A 24,184-nucleotide genomic window follows, 5' to 3' on the forward strand; every position below is an offset into this window, starting at 1 on the left:
CTTATCAAGGATCAGGCCAGATGGTTCAGAAGGATAAATTTACTGCTAGAAAAAAAATAATAGCTCATTTTGTTGCTGTAACATCTTTGGATGCAAAGAACAGCAAGGGTATTTACTCTTCAGAGGCTTAAATATAAAGCGGCTTCTGTGTATGTACATGTGTATATATGTATATCTTTGGCTAATGCCTCAAACCTTTTTCAGACTGGGATTAAGTTTTTTGGATTTTGCACATCTTGAGCATCTGAGTTTGAACGAATGTCTGAGGGCAGATTATATTTTATTTATCTTTGTACTCCCAAGATCCTAGTATATCATTGATGCATGCAATAAATAGTTGTTAGTTCAAGATATACAAGACTGTATGTTGTGTTGAAAAGGCTACAGAATTTGGTTGTATTGGAATGTTTATTTTTAACAAAGAGGTTAAACTAAATATTATTAAAAATATCTGCACTTGAGAAGTTTGAGTAAGGAATCCATTTTTTCGGAGAATATTTTTAGTATCTGAACGAGATCGACTGGAGTAGCTTTCTTTTGAGAATCAGTTTTTGTTGACTAGCAGTGGGTAGTTAATTCTTCATTATTGGTGAAATTCGACATTTACTTTCTTCTACCATCTTTACCATCTGGCATATTTCTTTTTGACTTCTTGTCTAAATGTGCACTCACTGCATGTTTTATATACACTACATGTCAAAGCACAGTTTTATGACCCTCATTTTTATGTACAAATCAGTAACAGCAGATACTCTCTTGAACTCCACTGATGTGATTTATTTGATGATGAGAAACTAGAATTAGGTAAGCATTTACATTATATGAGAGCAGATCAAGCAGTAAGTCTTGTTGCTTGTTTCCTTTGTCTAATTAAAGACATTTGAATAAGTCAGAATTAAAATGATGACAGGAATAGAAAATGTACTTGAGAGCTCTCAGTTCATTCATTTTTTTCCCCCTGGTCAAATGTTTATGTTTTTCCCAAGCAATACATTTAGCTTCTGAGATGCTTTAGAAAGTTTAGTTTTAGTTTTTATTTTCTTTGTTTAGGTTTTAGCTCATCATCAAAAGGTTTTCTAAATTCTGTCATCCTGTCCCCTCTGTGTAGTTATTTCTACCCCAGCTCCAGGTGCTGGCTGACAGCCCAAGAGAGCCCAGGGCTGAAGTATGTACCAGGTGGATCCATAAACCTTGGAATGCCACTTCCAACCCAGACCAAAAGCTAATCAGTTGGGTGGAAAGGGGCTTTTTTTCATGTTCCAATTATGCTTTATTGGAAACAAATGCATCCTCAAGCTGTAGAATCTTGTATAATGCAACTATTTTATGGGAATCCTTCAGAAATTCTTCCAGCACTGAATTTTTTCAAAAGATCTACTAAAATTGAGATTAATGACTCCCCTGTGTGCAATGATTTTGTTAATGACAACCAAAGGTCTCCAAAAAACCAAGTTGAAAATTCTGGGAATAATTCATTTATGATATAGGGTTATAATCACTGAAGCAACATCCTAGGTGAGAGTTCTCTAGGTCAGCCTACTCATGCTGCTGAACTACTTTATAACAAGAAAGTATGCCTATTATCTTTGGTGACATACTTCTGACTCAGAGGCCAATAAAGTTCAGAAATGGCCCTAGAGAATATAGCCAATATTTTATAATAACCATAAATGGAGTATAATCTATAAAAGCTGTGAATCACTGTATTGTACACTTCAAACCAATACAATATTATAAATCAACTATTCTTCAATAAAAAATAAAAATATAATTAAAAAAAAGAAATGGCCCTAGAGACATACATCTGAATTAGGACTGCACCTGGGAAGTACCATTTATAGACGTTCTACAAGAACTAGCTTTCACTGGCCATTATATACTAGATGGTTCCCATGGAGACAGATGGTCTCATGAGAGGTAGGCTCAGGGAAGCTGTTTGACTTAAGACAATTTCAAACCTTCTTTGGAGCAAACTGAAGTCCTTGGATATCCTTGTAAACCAAATTCATCTCCCTTGGGGGATATTCTGGACTTAATTCAAACCCTTGCTCTTTGGCTGTGGTCACCACTGAGGCTGACCCTGGATGAAGGCTATCTCCAAGGGTGAAGTTCAGGCCCCAGCTGGGCCTAAAGCAGTAAAGCATACTGTACCATGTTGGCTCCCTTACCTGATACAGGTTAGCGAGGTGGTGGTTAGTTTTGATCAGAAATGGCTGGTTCACCCCTGGGTGGTCGACATCGTGGGCCGCTGCTGCCAGCAGTCCAAGCATGATGTCCAGAGGCGTGAGGAAGCTTGCGAGCTGTTAAAAAAATCAAATAAGGAGACCGATTGGTGTGTTTCCTCAAATAGCTTAGTATTTGTTTTGGCTAAATCATACCGAATGAAACATCACGGTATTGTTGAGGCCTGTTATCCAGAGGCCTTAACCTTCTGAGGCTGTCAGTGAGGTAACAGTCTGATGGAATTGCAGGAAGAAAGAAAGGACTGTGAGGAAACTAATTAAGCAACTCAAATTGTGTGGCTCGTTCAGGTGGCCTCCTCTTCCTGCGGCTCCTCTGTTCTGTTCTGTGGTTGTAGTAGCATTACCTGTTGGCAACACTGCTTTTTGGTGGGTGGGGAGAAGGTAGGACCTAAAACCAGCCTTGCTCCTACAGAAAGCTGTAAATGAAGGGAAAAGTTGAAGCCAAAGTGATGGACACATTCAAAAAAAAACCACTGTGTATTTCAACCATCCAACATATCATTGCCACTTCTCTGAATGTGAAATCAAAAGTGGGCTGAATTGCAAAATTTGCATATTTCTTCAATGTGTAATAAATAGTGGGGGAATGTGTGAGTCTGTCATTTTTTTGGTTAGCTAGGAAAACAAGCAGGAAAATGGGAATCTAGTCCTAACTTCAAATATACAGCTGTGTAATATATTACAATTTTCAGATTACTTAGCGATTAAATAACAAAACCTTTAATGTCTTTGGGATATTTTATAAGGATGAGGCATACCCAGTTTTGTCTTGGGAATGCTTGCCTGGCATCTGTATATTTAGTGGTTGATGTTAAAACTGATTGAACTCAACAGAGTCTTGGACTGACATATCATTTTCCAAATACCAGAAGAAAACTCATCTTGTATGTTACACTAGCTAGGTTTCATATAGCTAAGGGAGGCCTAGATTTCGAGTAATGAGCCTTATTATCATGTTTTAAATTTTGGAATAATTTATTGCATGTGGGTATATTTTCTAAGAGGTCTTTTTGATGTTCACAAGTTTTCTTGCATCTGAATCAGGATGCCCAGTTGCATCAGTTGGAAATGGAGCTTGAGTCTTGAGGAGTTTTAATTCTATTTGTTGATCAAAAATCATAAGGTGGGAGACTTCTCCCAGAAAAGTGGCAAAGGTCCAAGGCAATGACAGCTGGATTTCTGGGACTGTTGAAAACATCTGCGTTGTAGATTGTCATAAACAGAGAGGGTTGTTTTTGTCCTAACACAGCTCTGAAAATATATCGGTTGTGAGAGAGACCCTTTGAAAACTCAGATCCTCTTTCATGACTACTACACAGTTTTCAGAGCTGATGCTGAAGCCTTAATAGAGACAATTTGTATTCATGTTGTAAATGACTCATAACCTAGCTACTCTGATATGCTGGCTGATTTGGGACCTGGCAAGTAGCTCACGTGGCATTTCCAGATGGCTGCGGAGGCAGTGGGTCTTGCTTTACCTTTGGCTCCTTTAGGTAGCAGTGCATGGCCTGGGTGACGTCGGCCGCGTGAACCGCATTGTGATACGGGTTTTGGCTGTGGTAATCTTCTTGAACCATGACTGGAAGGTAAACAGACAGTTCAGTCAGCTAAAAACAAAACAGGAAGGACATACTAGCTCAGACTTATTGAGGGTTCCCTTTTGCTTAAAAATAGCAGCGTCTCCAAAATGTGCAGCTTGGGGATGCTTTAAAAATGAAGATGGTTTGCCAGCTTGGCAGTGCTAGTGGGTTGATTTTAGCGGAGAGGAGGAGGGAGGGCAGAGGGAAGAAAGGCTAAAAGGATTTGTGAGGCCCCTGGGATTCTCACCACCTTCTTAAATCACTCCTTTCTGGCAGTCATGAAGGCTCTCATTCACTGGAAAAATAAATATGTAGGAAAAGGACAACTTTATTTCCCACTATAGTTTAGTTATTTGTTTGCTGCCATTTATGAATGATGTGACATAAAAGAGGTTTCCTTTTTTTCAATTGAAGTATAGTCAATTTACGATGTGTTAATTTCTGGTGTACGGCATAGTGATTCAGTTATACAGATTATATATATATGTATATATATTTCTTTTTATATTCTTTTCCATTATAGGCTATTACAAAACATTGAATATAGTTCTCTATGCTATACAGTAGGACCTTGTTGTTAATCTATTTTATATACAGTAGTTAGGATCCGCAAATCTCGAGCTCCCAATTTATCCCTCCCCCCTCCCTTTCCCCTCTGGTAACCATAAGTTTGTTTTCTACTGTGAGTCTGTCTCTGTTTTGTAACTAAGTTCATTTGGAACCTCCAAAGTTCATTTGGAAACCTCCAAAAGAGGTTTTCTTTTAAAGAGCCCTAGGGGCAGCAGACTACTCTCATCCAAAGATGTTTTATCATTTAAATAACAAATACTAACTAAAGAAAATCTGGGGATTCTTCAGGCAGAAATTCATTGAGCCAACTGAAGGATCCTTGAATTATTTCGACCTTATTCAGGTTAAATGATAATTTTTCATGCCCTTCCAATCTAAGGACCAGAGTGCCCTTGGAACCAGAGACAATAAGCAAGGCAATTTGGGTTTGCTAGAAGCCACTAGCCAGCTGCAGCTAATAACCAAGGCAATGCCCAGGATGCAATATACTCAGTGTGTATAAAATGTCCTGATTTTCAAGTGTGGCCATAGTCACTCAGCCCATGCTATGAATTTGGCTCTGGATTCCAGTGTTATTTCTGTCATCAGATCTTTCCCCTTTTCCACAAGTACACACATCCAAAGTATCTGCATTCTCCCTCTTTAGACAAATCAAAACTATTTGGCTCTATTCATAGTCATTTTTTTGCTCAATTAATCCAAACACAATTAGCTGAAGGTTATTTGTGTTTCTGGAACGAGCCACACTCTTACTGGTTTCAAATATTTCTGTTGTGCCGTGTGTACCTATTGTCCAGCAGATTAATTTGACAATTATATGTAAATCCTGGCTCTGTTATGTATCTGTATTGGGCAAATTACTTCACCAAAAGTTTCCTTCTCTATAAAATGGGATTCAAAAAGATACATGCACCCCCAGTGTTCATAGCAGCACAATATACAATAGCCAAGACATGGAAGCAACCTAAGTGTCCATCGACAGATAAATGGATAAAGTTGTGGTATATTTATGGAAAACTACTCAGCCATGAAAAAGAATAGAAAAGAATAAAATGTTGCTGCCATTTGCAGCAACATGGATGGACCTAGGGATCATCATTCTAAGTGAAGTAAGCCAGAAAGAGAAAGAAAAATACCATATGATATCACACATATGTGGAATCTAAAAAAAGAAAAAGAGGACACTAATGAATTCATCTACAAAACAGACTTGCAGACATAGTAAACAATCTTGTGGTTACCGGGGGAAATGGGGTGGGAAGGGATAAATTTGGGAGTTTGAGATTTGCAAATGCTAGCTACTATATATAAAAATAAAATGAATATATGTCTGTATATGCATGACTGGAACATTGTGCTGTACACCAGAAATTGACACATTGTAACTGACTATACTTTAATAAAAAAATGAAGATAACAATAGCTGTGGTCTCAAAGGGATGCTGTAAGGGTTAAATGTGTTAATACGTGCAAGTTCTTAGAAGAGTTCTATGTAAACACCATGTAAGCCTGGTTGTTGCTGCTGCTGCTGCTGCTACACTGTCACTGTTATTTTACTCTTGATGCATCCAGTCAGCTTCCATATTCAAAGCACTGCCATGTGGCAAGTCAAAGAAGCCAGAAACATGCTAAGAGGCAGAGGAAAGTTATTTGGTGATTAAAAATGTGCCCTAGATAATTTACTGGAAGATAAATAAGAATATGCATTAAGTCAAATGAGAACTGGGGCTGCTTTTTGATGAAGACTGATGGTGGCATTGAGTGGAAACATGGTGGGCTTTCAAATCAGACAGATCTGGGCTTAGACTGAGGCTCTGCCAATTACAAGTTGTTGACCTTGAGCAACTTATAAAACCTCTTTGTACATCTCCTTAATTGTGGTCCAAATGGTAATAATAATGCTCAACTTGCAGGGTTGTTGAAACTGTTAGAAATAACATACCCAAAGCACTCTGCCTACAGCGGGTACTACATACATGGTAGTTCTTATTATTAAAAAAAAACCCTATTGACTATTTCAGCAATTCATACCCAGAGTGGCATTATTTGATGAGTACTTTGCTGGGGTTTTGTTAATATGTGAGCAGATAGGTAACTTCTTTGACAGCTATCTGCTCTTAATGGTTGTCTTTACATAGCCTTTATCTGTTTTAAACATAACTAATCAACTAAACAAATTTTTCAGTGATTTAAGTAAGTAAACTTTATTTTAAAATTAAAATGAGATAATTTAAGAATTTGAGGTCTTCCTCACCTTGCTATAGTTCTTGCCACTTTACATGAAAGAATATCATAGACTGCCATGGGGAAGAGGGTAGAAATACGAAAAAAAGACTTACCTAAAAACCTGTGTAAGGTCACCATGTCTAACTTGAAATGGTGAATGAGTCCATGGGTGTTGAAGAGGTGGCACAGCAGTGTTACCAGACTGTTTCCTATAGTAAAACAGTCACTTGTTTTAATTCATTTTCATCACCATTTAAATATCAAGAATGATAATAGGATTCAAAGTTTCTATAGTGAAAGATCTCGGATAGGATTGTTTCTTTTCCCACAGAGATTTGGAATTATTCCAGTAAAAGGGATATTATTACTATGATCTGGTTTTAAGGTTTCTCTTATTGTACAAGTAAAATTAGCTCAGACCTTCTCCCTAGACCAAAGGCAATGAAAACATTAAGGGTTAGAAGGACTCTGCCTATTGCAGCATCGGGGACACTTCACACACACACATGCGTGTGTGTGCACGCGTGCGTGTGTGTTTGTATGGGTATTTTTTAAAGACACAGTTTAATGGTCACTTGAAATGTGTCTTAAGTTGCTTCCAACTGACTCTTACACATTTACAGGGGTACCTAAGCCACCATATTGCCTATTCTTCCTTTGGAAAATCACCCAAGATGAGAAATCTTATCACTCAAGCCAGCAGAGATGCAAAATTGAAGCTACAATAACTTATAAGCATTCAAAAAATATTGTTCAGTAAAGAATAATGATTTTGAATTTTAAAAGCATTATAGAGTTTATGAAAGACTTTGAAATGGACCAAGAAGATGACTGGATGTCTTAAATGGAAAACCAGGTGTTGCCTAAGAACACTCTTACAGGGTACCTGATTGTATTTTTCTGCAGCTTTCATCATCGTTGAGCTATTTCACAACAATCAAAATTGTAGATAACTGTTATCATTGCAGATAATTCTTGTCCATATATATGCAAATGAAATTAGTCAAGTGGAAATACAATTGATTTCCCCCTCCAAGTTTCCCAGCTACTTTCAAATTCATTTCAGTATTTATTACTGCTCATATATGTGTGGTTCTTTGAATTTTCCTTTGAACTAGCTGTAGCATTTTACTGGATTTCTAATTAATTGAGTTAAACAAAATCATTGATGTGCTCATTTCATATTTTTATGAGAGTTGTGATTATACTCTCTTTTTAACAAATACCATTGAACAGATTCTTTTGTTCACGGTTAATTTCACTTACTGGTACCATCTCCCAATTGATTTGAGCGAAGTGAAATACAAGACTATAAGCTACATCCCTATATGGTCTAGTTAGCTTCCCACAGTGTAAAGCTCAGTTTTATGGCCTTAGGTGGTATCTTGCTCCACTGTTTTGTTCGTCAAGTGACAGGATGGTGAGAAAACTGTCTGTAATGACTTAAAACACAAGTCTGGTAGAGGGTTGGACATATGAAGGTCACCAATAAATGTGATGACTTTCGTTGGTTCTCTATTGTTAGCATTTGTTTAAAGGGCAATGAAAACATAATAGGACTTTATTATTTTCTTAAGGGAAGACTCCATAGGCACAAAAATTTAAAACATGGAAGCAGTAAGAATGTCTCCTTTTCCCTTCAGCTGCAGCCTACGCATTTATACTCTGTCCTCAGCAACTGTTTTCTTCTGATGATGCCAAACATGTCTGAACAATACCTGCAAAGGGGCAGACTCGCTCGCTTAACATAAGTGCACAACCACCAGCCCGGTAAGTCAGGACTGATCAAGATGTCCCCTTATGTGTCTAGTCTTCATCGAATAACAATGAACTCCCTCCTTTTGCATGTGGCCAAAATATTATGCAAGGAAAGAATCTAATCTGTGGTTTTCAAATTCCTCTGCAATCATCAAAGCCAGAAGAAAATTGTTTTAAGAATTCTAAGTCCAAATTCAACCTTTCTTCTTCCTCTGAACTAATATTCCCTTGCCCTGGTCCTTCTTGAAGTGGCTATAGATTTACAAAAGTGGGGAAAGAAAGAAAAAAAGAAGAGTGTTTAAAAATAAATTTTGTTTTTCACAAAATTAATCTCACTTTATGGTTATGTATTTTAGTGAGAATTCTTTTGGGTGACTTACCATTTGTCAAGCGATCAAACAGGAAAATGTCAAAATCCCACGTTCCCACTTTGGAGAGCATATGCTGAAAAGGCAAACAAAAGCCAGTGCTCACATGAATCATACTGGAGACTCAAACATTTACTTTGAGACACAGTGAATTAAACAATTAAAAAATTGAAAATATTAGGATACTACTATCTATGTACTACTGGCTTGTAGTAAAACAAATCTCATGTCACGTGCTAATAACAAGTGTTAAAGGGACGGGTTCCAGAATCAGACTGCCACATCCCCCATGGCTGCATCTCTTATTGGCTGTGGTACCTTGGACAAGTTCCTTAACCTCTCTGTTACCTCCGTTTCCTCATTTGAAAAACGTGGCTGATAATACTATTCCCTCAGAAGGTCGTGGTGAAGATTAAATGAAGTCATATATGTAAAGTGCTTAGAATGGTGCTTGTACGTAGTCAGCACACGTGATGGATATCTGTTAAAACCGCAGACTTGTAAGTTTTATCACAAACTACTATATGTTTAAGGGAGGAAGTTTATAGCAAACTTGAAACAGATGATATCCAGATGACTGATGAGCACACTGCTCTGCTCGGCGTGGACTACACATGAAATTAAACACCTGAACAGACAGGAAACTGAGGGGTGGGCAATTGAAAATCTTGGGTGTTTAAAGACCTACCGTCCAATGTAGGCGCACTGTCCTATTTTCCTCTTTAAAAATACCCTGTGCTTAGAATTAGATGGTGTTCATGCTCAGGCACCAGGTTGCAGGGCTGATTCTACCCTCCCTATGGCTCCCAGGACTGTGCTTTCCCGTCTTCTCACAGGCACTGCTTCTGGAAGGACCGGCTCGCTCTCCTCCACCTGCCCTTGAATGGCCTCCCTATGCCTTACAACAAAATCCAAAGGCCTCATCGTGAAAACAACGACCTTCACAACTGCATCATTAAAGTAAAGGGATAGTAGGTTTTTGGTGAGGTCTAATTTGAGTGAGCATTTTATCCAAGTCACACAATTCTAAAGGCAGAGCCCAAACCTGATGGCTGTTATCCTGACTTCTGGCCTGCGGTTCTTTCTGTGTCTCAGTGTTGTCTTTCCTGAGAGGCGGCTGCTGAGGGGGGAGGCACCCCTGGGAGAGCTCTGTCACGGGCGCTTCGGTGCTGGGGGCCTAGCCTTGCTCTCCTCTGCCAAATGAGACAAACAACCAGCAACTAACCGGCAAACGTTCACTCCACCCCAGGCCCTGGGTTGTTAGAAGGAGTGATGTTTGTTTTCTTTTTGCAGACCTAATGTTGGGTTCTTAGTTCTTCTGACATTCCTTGCTGCTCGTTTCTTAATAGTATATACCATTAGAATATATTTCTGAATAGTCTATAGATAGCATAATATCACTTATCATCTGAACTATAGTATTACTTTGACTTCTGTTTAAACCAAGGTGGTTTATTCCTGAAATTTAAATTCCTTTGGGAGTTTGGGCTAGAGAGAACCTGTGAAGTTTTTTTAGATTGTCATACATTAGAGTTTCTACCCTCTGTAGGATCAAGGCGTTGCAACAATAATCGTAAAATTAGTAAACAATTATTTGAATGAATTAAAAATTATAAAAAAGACAATGCACTGTACTGACTGCCTAAAGTAGAATGAAGAGTTGGTAATTACTGGGTTAATTTCAGCGTAGCTATTATGGTGAGATAATTCAATGGGTTAAACAATTTAGTATTTATTATTTTCATTCATAATTGACCAGCCTAAAATTTTGTTTTACTTGGTGTTGTGCAAATATGTTTTGCACATTTATGAAAATGAAAATAGCTCACATGCGCTAGGCATGAGTATATTAAGCATGTAAACAGGCTTTATCTGATCTAATCCTTACACTACCCTTATGAGGTGGGTGTTTCTATTGATTTCATTTTATATGTAATGAAAAAGTCCAGATGTGTTGAGTAACTAGCCAGAGCCACAGAGCTCCTCAGTGGCAGAAGTAGGACTCAAACCCGGGTGCTATCAGTGGACACATGTAGGGGGACACATGCTCTCAGCCAGTGGCCTGGTGAGGTGACGGAGGGATAGCTAGCTCACCCTTGCTTGTCCAAGGTAGTCTTCATCCAGCAGGTGGAGAGGGGCTTGGGGTATAATTCCACGAAGCAGCCTTGATGCATGGAAATATCGTTGAAAGCTTAACAGTCTTTTCACCTTTTTCTTGGTGCCAATTTCCCCTGAGTGTGTTGTATCTGTGGAAAGTAATCAAATTCAGAAGTTACATATTTAATAAAAAGCCCCATTTTTCACCACTATGTAAAAATATGGTGTATTATAAAGAAGAGAAATTTAAAAGATGCTCTCAATGCTTTCTTAAATACAGACCATTTAACTCTGCATTTGAAATTCTTCTAGAACAAAGATAATATTTCTTATATATTACATTCATTAAGAAGTTGAGATATTTCTGAACGTAATTTTGGAAGACATGAAATGTGTGTTAAGAATTTCATTTTCTTATTAATGATGTTGGTAAGATTAGTGAGTGAATGCACATACTTCTGCATGCATTTAAAGGCACAGTCATGCTTTTTTCCTGCTATCCTGGAACTGAGGTTCCCAGATTTAGACTAGTTTCTCATCCTACACTCTCTCTAGTCTGATGAAATCCTTCACCTGAATTAGAAGAGTTGAGAACGCACTAGCTTAGACATGAGGAAATGTTTCCTAATGTCCCAGGAACATCAGTGGCAAAGGAATTAAAGATCTCAGCACAAAAGTGACCTAGATTCCCGTGACATGAAGCAGAGAGGGTGTTTATTTTCTAATGGAGTACATTCTCTCTTACTGGTGGCCATAAAAATCTGATCCTGTCAGTAGAGATATTTTAATACTCCCTTCACATGTGCCTTTCAAAACTTGACTGTTGACGTCATGGTCATTGTCCAGAAATACCCCAAGCACATGAATGTCTGTCAAGGTATGTCTTATCTCAGCTGAAATTCTACGAATCACTCGGCCACATAAGTGACGTTTGTTGCCAATTCTGGATCTGGAGTCAGTTGAACAGTCCTAGTAGGAAAACATACAGTTCATACACAAAGAAATTTTGGTTTCTCTCGTGCTTCCTCCCATGTCTGTTTTTCTTCTATAGAAATAAAAATCACCATGGATACTAGAAGCAGAAGAATCAATGAGCAAGGGCCTCCTTAGCAACGCGGCACTCCCCGAAGGCAGGGAATGACCAAAATCAGTTAACTTAGGTTACATTATGCATGCAAAGGCTTAATTCAGGGCAGGCAAAACCCACTGTTTTCTGGAAATGCTACCTGATTTAAAATTCTTTTTATTTTAAAGTGGTTCTAGATTTCATGTGTGGAAAGATGTAAATAAAAAGGAGATAAGGAAGAGATAAGAGGAATACAATCGAAGTTGGGTGCTAACGCACACAGCAATACTAAAAATGGTATATGTGGGCTCACTTCTACTGGTGGGTCGCTACTCATTTATAGCAGTTTATCAAATCAAAGCATGGGGTAAAGTGGTTCATTCGTTTAAAAAAAAGTTTTGAGTGTTACTAAGGCACAGACACTGTTCTAGATGCTTGGTGAGATCCTTCATTCTAGATCCTCCGGTGAGCAGAGCAAAGATCCCTGTCCTCGGGAAGCTTGCACTCTAGTACAGAGAGATAGGCAATAAATAGTAGACATAAAAAAGGAAGTAATGTATAAAACTGTGTGAGAAGCTGGTAAATGCAATGGGGGAGAAAAGGAGAGCCGCGAACGAGGGATCAGGAGTTCTGTGTTGGGATAGTCAGGGTTTGCGTCATTAGAGATTACAATTCGTTCAGAACTTGGAGATGAAGGGGCTGGCCAAGCAGATATGTGGGGAAATGCTGTTCTTACAGAAGGACCAGCTGGAATAACCCTAGCGTGGAAGTGTGCCTGGCTTGCTGGCATGTGGAATGAGCAGCAGTTCAGTGTGGATGGGGAAGAGAGAAAAAGGGAGGAGTAAGAGATGAGGTCATAGAGCAACGTAGGGGGAGGGCATGAAAATTATGCCTTGTACACCACTGTCACAGCTTGGGCGCTACTCTCAGTGAAATGTGGAACCACTGCAGAGTTTTCAGAGCATGAGTAATATGGTCGCATTTAGTTAAAAAGGGTCACCATGACTTCTGTGTTGAGAACAGAAGCAAACAGCAGCAAGCTTCAATGAAGTGAGAGTTTTTTTTAAATTGAAGTGTAGTTGGTTATAATGTGTCAATTTCTGGTGTACAGCATAATGTTTCAGTCATACATATACATACATATATTTGTTTTCATGTTCTTTTTCATTATAGGTTACTACAATATACTGAATACAGTTCCTGGTGCTACGCAGAAGAAATTTGTTATTTATCTATTTTATATATAGGAGTTAGTATTTGCAAATCTTGAACTCCCAATTTATCCCTTCCTACCCCTCCCTCCCACCCCCGTAACCATAAGTTTGTTTCCTATGTCTGTGAGTTGATGCAGCGAGACTCATTATGAGGCTATTGAAATAATCTAGGCAAGAGATAATGGCTGGTTAGACGATAGGAGCAGAAGTGAAGGGATTCTGACTATATTTTGAGTACCTCCATGGTTTTGGCCTGAATAACTGAAAGAATGGAGCTGCTATCACTTGAGATGGGGGAGATTACAGGTCGGGGGGGTGTCGGGTAGATGTCAGCTTTGTACATGTTGAATTTGGATGGAAACTCAATTGGAAATTCAGGTGAAGGTGTCAAGTAGAAATAAGCAGATATAAAATCCAGGGCTTATGGGAGAAGACTGAGTTAGAGATAAAAACCTGGGAGCTGTCAGATGAGATTAACCTAGGGAGTGAGCGTAGATACAGATGAGAAAATCACCAGAGTCTGAGTTCTGGAGTACTTCAACTTTAAAGGGCTATAGGGAAGAGAGAATCAAAGGGGTTGAGAAGGAGTATCCTGTGGGGATGTAGGAAAAAAACCAAGGGAGCATCATTTCCTGGAAGCCTAGTGAAGACCATATGTAGGGAGGAAGGTGTGATCCTTAGTATCAAATGCTGCTAATGTATCAAGTACAGTGAAGACTGGGAATTGACCATGGGTATATAAACCTGTCAAGATTCATTGAACTATGTACTTAAAAGAGCACATTTTATTGTATGCTTAGAAGCAAAAACACCCAGTAGCATCAGGCACACCTAGCACTCAAATTTTGTTATTTAAATACAATTTATCACGAAAAGGAACCAGATAACCTTGGTGAAGTGGCTGAGTCTAAGTATGAGATGAACTATAGCTTCTTATGATGCCAGAAAATAAGGGAGAGCTCAAAAAATGATGGGCTTATGCAAAAATGACAGAGGAGACAATGTGAAGGGGGTCCCTCCGAGCAAATATGGGGAAAATGAAACTCAACATGAATAATGGAAGAGTGGACTGTAAGTCATTGACTGAAAGGAGACTCCATCAGTCCATACTGATCGTAAGCAAGCAAGTGAGTAAATAAATAAGGGAAAGCTCTTCCTTGTAGCAAGTACTGACCAATAAGGTAGAAGAAATAATAAAGAGTTAGAAAATTGCTGTTTTGCAACCTTTTTAGAAATAACTGCTTCAGGCCAAAATCAATAGATAATAAAATTGGTTAGTGAAAGTTCAAAAAAAACCAGGATAATCACATATCTCTTCACAGGTGACTTATTAATTGGAAAGAAAATAATGGACAGGTTTTTAGTGGACAAATGGAGAGGGGGCACCATCTTCACTACCACTCAAAGTTAACATCACCGGTAATGGGAGAATCTGACATCATACTCCTTCTGATGTAATGCACTGAGGACACAACATCACCTAGGCAGTGTTCCTGCCCCCGGTGCACATCCGACCCCCCAAAGGAGTAAACATCAGAGCAACCCAAGTCGAAGTGTCCTCTACAAAACAACTGGCTGGTACTCTTAAAAAATGTCAGTCATAAAAGACAAAGAGAACCTCAGGTATTGCTTCCTAATAATGGGTACCAGATACAGTGCGCTAAATGCAATGTGTGACTCTGAACTGGATCCTGGGTTAGAAAAAAATTTCCATCAATGACATTGGTAGGATAACTTGTAAAATTTGGATACAGACTTATATATGAGATAATAATATTCTCTCTATGAATGTCTTGAATTTGACAGTTGAACTGTGGTTACAGGAAAGAATTCCTTGTTCTTAGAAAACACATGCTGAAGTATTTAGGGATAAAGGGGCATGATGTGTACAACAAATTCTCAAGTGGTTACAAAGGAAGCAGCAGTAAGGCAAATTGGGCAAAGTACAATAATTAGTATATCTAGGTAAAGGGTGTATGGATGCTCTTTGTCATATTCTTGCAAAATTTCTAGTAAATCTGAAGTTATTTTATCATAAAGAGTCCAAGAAGAGAGAGAATGGGAAGGGAGAAATCTGAGGCAACAACATAAAGTATATTCAAGACTTCAAGAGTCTTGCTTCATAGGGGAGGAGAGAAACGTGATATTTCTGTACCAAGGGTATCAGAAATATCAGAGTAAAATCAAGGGTATCAATAAATAAATGAAATTAATTATCCCTGTGTTATGCAGAAGCCTAAAAGAAAATATCTACACAACGATCTATTCCTTTTTTCATATTCTATGAAAAGTCCCCCATTCTAAAATACTGAAAGAAAATCTCCTAGGAGCTGAGAGCATGCCTGCATCTGCATCACAGAATCGGAAGCAAACAACTTAAGCCTGAATTATGGAAATACATCACAAACATAGAAAGTTGAAATTATGAATTATTCCTTTGTAAACTTCCATTCAACTTTCCAGGTGCTAAAATACTTTAAGCAGATTAATAGTTGAGATAATGACACTTGTTACATACAATAAATATAGATGATAAGAAATAATGGTTTCTAGACACTAAAATGAGCATTTTGACTAAAATATTGCTAATCTAATGATGCTATAAAGCTGGAGGTATTAAGTTTAGATCCATTTTTTCCTTAAACCAAAGAAGAAGATAGCAAGACCTTTCCCTACTTTTTTTTTTCACCCTGTAGTCAAACAGATGATAGTCTATCAATGTGACAGGATGTAGATCTCTTTCCATTTTTATTTCAATTTTTGATATTTTTGCCCTTAATTTTTATTTTAAAAATATTACGTTAAAATGATATATCTTAATTACTGAGTTATTTGGTACCTTCCAAAATTTTGAGCCTGAGGTCAGTGCCTCATTCCCCTCACCCTACTTCTAGTCCTGTCATATCTTTGCAGCACAAGCTCAGATAATACAAAAAAAAATCTGTATTAAAATAAATCTAGACAATAACACTTTCTCATAGTTAATTTTTTTACAGTAGCCTGTAGGTTAAAAGAGTGTAGCATACAATGTTTTTCACTGTGAGAGGTCTGAAGTTTTGGAACCAATTGGCTATAATGATGTGCATTCTTTATTTGTACAATTTCAAGTGTATTGTCTGAGATGTGCAGATGATGTCTGCGAAGTTGCAGTATTCATTGGTGGCCAATATTTTTCTAAAATACCAAGTCATAACTATGCTATTTAGCACTGCTATCTGGATTATTCTTTAATGCACAGGAAAATAATTCAGAAGTGATGCTAGATGACTATTTATGAAAACAATAGGGCTTAATTTTCTTATGTTAGGACATCCATAAAGCTAAATGAAAAAAAAATCCACAAGTAGCTCTCTGAAGAAGAGCATTCAATAATGCAAGAAAACAAATTTATTTAAAACAATATTAATAACTTATTTATCAACTGTCATTTAGGGAACACTGTGCTGTGTGAGACAATGGAAAATTAGGATATAAAGTGAAGATACAGTTGAGAGAAAAAAAATCCATATAAAGAACAACCTGTGAGAAAAATCACCATGCTGTATAATAATCCTAGCTATTGCTTTTTGAAGTGTTGAAATGAGTTATACAATTATTGGATAAGACCTGACACATTTGTTTCCACAAGAACTTTCTGTGAATAACTACATATTTTTGCTTTGATTATTAGGGGTATAATGATAGGCATTTCTGGACAGAGGTTTAAATGATTAGCTAAGCTAAATTTTACAGACAGCTCAGCTAAAATCAGCCTGCAAAAATTTAGAGAATCTTAACAATGTGTCTAATAGTAAAATACTAGGTTTACTTAATATCTTTATATAATTTAAAAAATCATTATTTAAAAGCATTCAGTTATCCTGATGGTGTTTTTGGTTTGGATTTTGTTGTTTTATGGGCTATGGGTCCACATTTTTGCATTTGGAACAGTTATAAAATGGTGCTCCAGAATATTCCATTGCCTAATCTTTCAGCAAATTTCATAATTCATAATTCAGACTTGGCTGTAATGACTTAAGTCAAATCCCACCTTTTACAGTTTAGCATCTGCAGACATTAAAATCTCAATTTATTCATAAAAAAACAAACTGCCAAAAGCCTTTGAAATATAGAAATGATAATATGATATTGATATATGACATTATATATAGTAAGCCCTAAAGACTCCATCAAAAAACTTTTAGAATAATTGACTTCAGTAAATTTGCAAGATAAAAAAAATCAACACACAAAAATCTGTTGCATTTTGATACACTAATAACAAACAGTCAGAGTAAGAAATTAAAACAATCCCATGTACAATTGCATTAAAAAGAATAAAATGCTGAGGAATAAATTTAACCAAGGAGGTGAAAGATTTGTATACTGTAAACAAGACATTAATGAAAGAAACTGAAGAAGGCACAAGTAAATGGAAGGATATTCTGTGCTCATTGATTGGAAGAATTAATATTGTCAAAATTTCTATACTACCCAAAGCATTCTACAGATTCAGTGCAATTCCTTTCAAAATTACAATGACATCCTTCACAGAAATAGAACAAACAATCCTAAAATTTGTACAGAACCACAAAAGACCCCGGATAGCCAAAGCAACTTTGAGAAAAAACAAAGCTGGAGGCATCGCATTCCCTGATTTCAAACTATTTCATGAAGTTGTAGTAGTTAAATGGTATGGTATTGGCATAAAAACAGACAAAGAGATCAATGGAACAGAATAGAGAACTTAGAAATAAACCCATGCATAGATGGTCAATTAATTTATAACAAAGGAACCAAGACTATACAATGATGAAAAGATTCTCTTCAGTAAGTGGTGTTAGGAAAACTGGACAGTCATTTGCAAAAGGATGAAACTTGATCACTATTCTTACACCATACACAAAAATTAACTCAAAATGAATTAAAGACCTGAATGTAAGACCTGAAACCGTGAAACTCCTAGAAGAAAACATAGGCAGTAAGCTCCCTGACGTAGGTCTTAGCGATGATTTTCTGAATTTGACACCAAAAGCAAAGGCAACAAAGCAAAAATAAACAGGTGGAAATATGTCATACTAAAGGCAAAGGAAATAATCAACAAGATGAGAAGGCAACCAACTGATTAAGAGAAAATATTTGCAAATCATGTATCTGGTAAGGGGTTAGTATCCAAAATACATAAAGATTAAAGATATATAAATATACAAAATAATAGCAAAAAACTCAAACAATTCAATTAAAAAAATGAGCAGAAGATCTGAATAGACATTTTTTCAAAGAAGACATACAGATGGCTAACAGGCACATAAAAAGATGTTTAACATCATTAATCATCACGAAAATGCAAATCAAAACCACAATGAGATATCACCTCACGCCTGTTAGAATGGCTACTATCAAAAAGACAAGAAATCACAAGTGTTGGCAAAGATGTGGAGAAAGGGAATCCTTGTGCACTGTTGGTGGGAATGTAGTTAGTGCAGCCCCTGTGGAAAACTGTATAAAGGTTCCTTTAAAAAATAAAAGTACAATGATGGTAAAAAAGAATGGAATCTTGCCATTTGCGACAGCAAGGATGGACCTTGAGGGTATTATGCTAAGTGAAATAAGTCAGTCAGAGAAAGACAAATACCGTATAATCTCGCCTATATGTGGAATCTAAAAAATATCAAGCTCATAGATACAGAGAACAGATTGTTGGTTGCCAGAGGTGGGGGATGGTGTGAGAGAAGTGGGTGAAGGGGGTATTAAATATTAAAAAAGAGAAAAGAAAATACTGTGTCTATCCCACAGATAGTCAAAAATCTTCAGTGGTCATAAATGATCATATTTGTTTATTTTTCCTGTACATCTTACCAGCAGTAAGAAAATGGTGCACAGAAGCTGGCGACAACCAAGGATATTACTTGGCCTGAAACATCAAGAATGGAGACTATTCTCGCACATATGTCACCATATATGGGTGAACAATACGTTTAAGACAAAGGGAGTACAAATGACCTATGAGATCCAGAGATAAAAATCGGATTGAGATAAAAATATAAATTAAATTCCTTAGCATCTAGGGCATTTTCCAGGGTCTTTAATAGAAAAGTAGGAAAATAAGTCGCAATTTCAAAAAACAAATAAAAACACATACCATGTAACATTAGCAACAATAACAAAAACGGTTAAAAAAAGGAAGGAAAAAAATAAGAGGGAAAAAAAACCCAAACCAAAAGATAATTCACCATTTCCTTAAAACTGAACTTGAAGTTGGGAAATCAATTTGAATTAAAAGGAGCTGAGAAGTTATTTTAAGTTCTGCAAACTTAGATCTTGAATAGAGATGTATTAAAGCCCACGTCATTAGCTCTTGGATGTACAATGAATACTCACGACTTCTTGATGGCTGTCACTGGAAGAAGAGCTTTGCTTCAACACTGCCACGGAGTGGGAGGAGGTGGAGGAAGGCTTCTTTAAGGCAGGTTAAATTGTTTCTCTAGTTCTACTTTTTGGCATGTTTATTTTTTTAAAATTGCCATTTCTCTTTTATGTTCTTGACAGGGAAGAGAAAACCAATATGGCTGATATGAGTCATAGAATGGAATGAACTCCTTCCCCAGTTCACTGTACCCACACCTGCTGCTTCGGCTCTAGAAAACGGGCTCAGAGAGTGTTCCAGAGGGTCAAAACCCTGTCCTCAACCAACCAATGCACTGGGTTGTGGCAAAATGTGCTGTTTTTAAGTCTACTGTTTTGCCTCCCAAAAAATCCATTCCAACCCATGGATTATGCATCTCTAACTTCTGGGGTTCAGGGATAGTTGAAAAACTATTATTTCCTTTTTTGTAAGGGGGGGAAAGTCTTTAAAAATAAGCTTTTAAGATGTCTCTGGGCAATAAGAGATGTTTTTCAAAATCCCAGTTTGAATGAAATTTAAATGAATTAGTAAGCAGATCCAATTTCCTCAGTTTTAAAGAAGAAATATGTGCCAGGCACAATGTGGTTTTATTGAACCCACCGCTTCTCAGAGTTTGAAATGTTTAGCAAATCCCAAGTTTTGAGGGCAATGGTTTGTGGTGAGCAAATTGAGGTGACCAAACTTTCAGTTGATTCTAAGTCTCCAGAGGTTAAAAACTGCTGCATTAACTCCCTAGTTCTCAGCATGTATTTAAAATAAGTGTGGTCTCTTATCTGGAGACATGTGTTTGGATTGTTATATTTCACTGCAAAAATTCCAGATATGTGTTGCAATGTACCTCTGTTCCTCTCCTTCCACTCTGTCTGCTGGTTCTATACTCCCCCACCCGGGGATACTGGACTAACTCTCTGACTGTCTTCAGTTGTATCCTCCAGTCTATCTCACCTACCACGGACAGATTTACTCCTCAAGCACAAGTCCTACCATGTCAGCCCTCTGCTCCAAATTCTTCAGTGGCTCCCCAATGTCTACTTAGTTACATTTATAATATTTATCTGGTATTCATGATCCTCCATAATGTGATGCCAACTTATTTTTCCATTATTCTGTCCCACCAGTGCTCTTGTAGATAGATAGGTCTATATTCTTGCTGGTTTTCTTCCCTAGGTCCCTCAAGCTTCTGTATGATTCTAACACTCCTTCTCAATTGAATACTATCTCCATCTATTGAAATGCCATCCACCCTTCACTAGCCCATCTCAAGTCATTTCTCACCTCCTCCCAGTCAGATGCGGAGCAAATTACTGTAAGCCCTGTCAGGGTAGGACCATGTCTTACATAGTATGATGGCTGGCTTAAAAGGTGTTCATTGAATGAGGGAGTGAAGAGATAAGGTGATTATTGATTGAGACATAAGCTTTTTATTTTTCCTACCTCCTGTAGCACATTATCTTCCTCGTGACAGATACTACCACAAAATTGTTGAGTTGAATGAATTGTCCAGAGCAGGGAAGATTCATTCATCTTCCACAACAGATAACAGGGTAATCTCCTGTGTAGAAGAACTTGACCTTCTATTTCTTTTCTGAATTTGTTGGATTTTCTGAAATGATTATAAGTGCACCTTTAGAATGGTGGTAGATTAGTACTAAGTGTATCCATCAGTAGTGGCCTGGAAAGGAACATGGATCTCTGAAAACTTTCAGAAAAGGACCCCTTATGTTTTATTCTTCGGAAAGGAAGTTCACTGTAAGTGAATTCCTTTCTCTTTATGGGTTACAGTGGTTGCTGGTTCACCTGAGTGAATCCTCTGATTTAACTGGACTGAGTCAAGTAGGTGTTATATATGGTTGGAATATAACTTGTTATACGTAAACATCCACTCTAGTCTGGTAGAGGACTTGAGATGTTTACCTGGACATTGGGATTTACTTCTCGGGGCCCATGGCTCTCTATGGGTTATAGTGGCATCTTAGGTGTTATCATATCTGCAACTCTGCGTAGGATACTGTTAAGGAACAAGCTCCCATTAAAATTCAAACCAGTAACAAGCCATGGAAAGCTATATATTTTCACATGGGGCCAGATCAGAGAGAAGGAGGAATTGCTTCAGATGATTATTCCAGTGTCCACTTGATGGGTACCTGAACAATCCCCAAAGATATAACTGATGTACTTAATCTAGAATAAGCACCCCTGGCCTCCTATTCCATTTATTCCATCCAGAGCAAAAACAAGGTTTTGGGGCAAGGGGTGATGGGACTAAGAAGTATTGAGCACCTACTAGGTAGTTTACATTTGTCATTCTATTTAATTTTCATAAAAATGGCTATTGTGAAGTTGGTATTAATTGGTACATTTTATGTGTGAAGCAATGGATTTGGAAAAGTTCAGTAATTTATCTAAGGTTGCACAACTGATAAACAGCAGAGCAGGGACTGAAACCCAGATCTATCTGCTCTTGAAGAAGATGCTCTGTTCACTATATTCTGCTCTTTACAGGAAAGGACAAAGACCAGGGGACATGTGAGAGTCCATCACGTAACCCTATTTTCCCTGAGGTACAGTGATGTATGAATACTCAAGGAATCTCAGATTTTTTTTCCTTTTTAAAAAACACAGTAACACAAGAACAATAAAAGGACATTTCAATATAATTCATAAATACTAGCGTTTTTAAAACAATAAAGATTCAAAGGTTGAAGATTAAAATTGGTATCACTGAACAAGAATGTCAGAGTAAGAAATACTGCAGTGCTGATATTGAAAGACAACCTGTGAAATAAGCAGAAAACAACCAGAGAAATAACTTCTTAGCAAAACTTGGAAGTGATTCTATGTATGTAACTTCCCTGCTTCTCCTCACTTAATGTACAAATGGAATATTGGGAGGTGAATAATAAATCACTTGTGGGTTTTAAAATTGATAACACATGTATTACTGACACTGACAATGTGATTTGATTATTATGTTATTACACAAAGAAATTCACAGACGTTGGTTAGTACCTCAAGCTTTGGAAAAGACAAACATTTTTGTTGTGTACATAGAGCGGCAGTTTCTGGGGAAGGGAAAGAGTGGGAGGTTCTTGGGCAAACAGGCTGCTCAAAATAAAACTGACAGGATGCACACAGGCCTCGTGTTTAACCATTTCCGAGCAGAGCCTCAAAGTCTCCTAAGATTTTACCTGGCGGGCGGCTGCTGATGGAGATGCTGTCTGACAGTGTAATCTTACTTGTTTCACATGGCCGGTGGGCTTTCTCCTCTCTTCTCCCTCCTTCCTTCCCTCTAGAAATCACATCTATCTTTTATGTGTTTTCTAAATATTTCTAATTACCTTTATAATGCTAAACAATATTCTACTCAGGAATGGCTATTGAATAAATATCTAATATTCTTTGGTAGCTGTCGATGGATCAAAGTGAAGTCTTTCAGGGAGCAGAGAAGAGACTGAAACCCAGATCTATCTGATCTTGAAGAAGATGCTCTGTTCACTATATTCTGCTCTTTACAGGAAAGGACAAAGACTAGGGGACATGTGAGAGTCCAGCATGGGACCCTTTTAGGCATGAATTGGCTGTTTTTTTTCCTAAGTCTCTCTTGCTGCTTAGATCTAAGTGTGGGGACCCTGCGAAGGGTCCACCTACAAATATTCATTGAGCACCTACTCTGTGCCAGGTACTGGGTACTTGAATATACAGAATTTTCAAGACGGCGTTTCTGCCCTCAGCTATCCAGAGGAAGGTGGTGGGGTAATCTCTTCATCATCTTCACTACTTTTGTTTCTACTTCAGATGTGATGGGTAAGAAATATTTCAGTATAAAAATGCCTAGAAATTATCCTATGAAGTGAAAAATATGAACAAGAGAAAGATTATTTGTCTAGTGGGCTCTACTCTCAAGAATGCGATGACTCACTCTGCCCCTCGTCCTGGATGGAGTCAGAAGGGATGGAGGCAAGATGGTGCCCGGTATGTGTGTAGGGGATGTGGCAGGGCGGACAGGCTGAGAGGATAGAGCAGGAGAAAAGGAATGAAGAAAGGGAGATCAAAAGAGGAGGGACATACCAGCACCCATTGAAGGTGGTCTCTGTTCTAACGAAAGCCAATCTGAGAAGAAAGGTAGGGAGTTTGCTGTAGCACCCTCTGACTCCCACGTGGGTTTGAGATTTCCTACCCATGAGGTTGTGTTCTTTCTGGTAATGGAATGGGTCTTGCACGTTCTTCCAGATGAGGTAAAGCCTAACTGCAAGGGTAGAGTGGTCAGTAAGAAATAGGTTCCTATTCTTAGGACTGTAGAGACCAAAGAGCTCTGAAAACAAGCTTATAAAAGCCTGTATTGAAAAAAAAAAAGTGAATATACATGTAACTTGCTAAAGCTATAGAAGGGCCCGCTCAAGTAGGAGTTGTGGAGATGCAAATGGCAAGAAGTGAAAGCGGGGTGACATGGAAATGCTTGAAGAAGTGTATGAAGTGTTTGTTCTGAAGCTTCTCTTGCCTTCTCCATCTTCGCTCATTAGCACTGGATTGCTTGGAATGAAGCGTTAAACTGCTGTGCCTGAAGGAGGAGACAGACAGGAAGGGGAGGCGGAGACACGACAGCCATGGAGTCAGTTCAGCTAAGGACCTGTGGAGAGACCAAGAGAAGGACTGTCCTCGATTGTCTCCAGAGCTCTT

At 37.9% G+C, this 24,184-nt stretch overlaps 1 protein-coding gene across 6 annotated transcripts in view; it reads right to left on the reverse strand.

Moving 5' to 3' along the window:
- The window catches only part of PDE7B (phosphodiesterase 7B), a 290,370-nt gene that overhangs the window by 31,123 nt on the left and 235,063 nt on the right, over nt 1–24,184 (reverse strand). For 5 of the 6 annotated variants that reach the window (XM_045524587.2, XM_045524588.2, XM_010965616.3 and 2 more), the window contains 5 exons: nt 10,840–10,991; nt 8,758–8,821; nt 6,733–6,828; nt 3,722–3,822; nt 2,169–2,300 (listed from right to left, as the gene is read on the reverse strand). In XM_045524587.2, coding sequence (XP_045380543.2) covers nt 2,169–2,300; nt 3,722–3,822; nt 6,733–6,828; nt 8,758–8,821; nt 10,840–10,991 — 545 coding nt within the window. Of the gene's footprint in view, nt 1–2,168; nt 2,301–3,721; nt 3,823–6,732; nt 6,829–8,757; nt 8,822–10,839; nt 10,992–11,124; nt 11,266–24,184 lie in introns of those variants that run through there. The other variant, XM_045524590.2, reaches the window with a different exon arrangement.

Source organism: Camelus bactrianus, chromosome 8 (genome assembly GCF_048773025.1).
Source record: "Camelus bactrianus isolate YW-2024 breed Bactrian camel chromosome 8, ASM4877302v1, whole genome shotgun sequence".
Classification (NCBI taxonomy): domain Eukaryota; kingdom Metazoa; phylum Chordata; class Mammalia; order Artiodactyla; family Camelidae; genus Camelus; species Camelus bactrianus.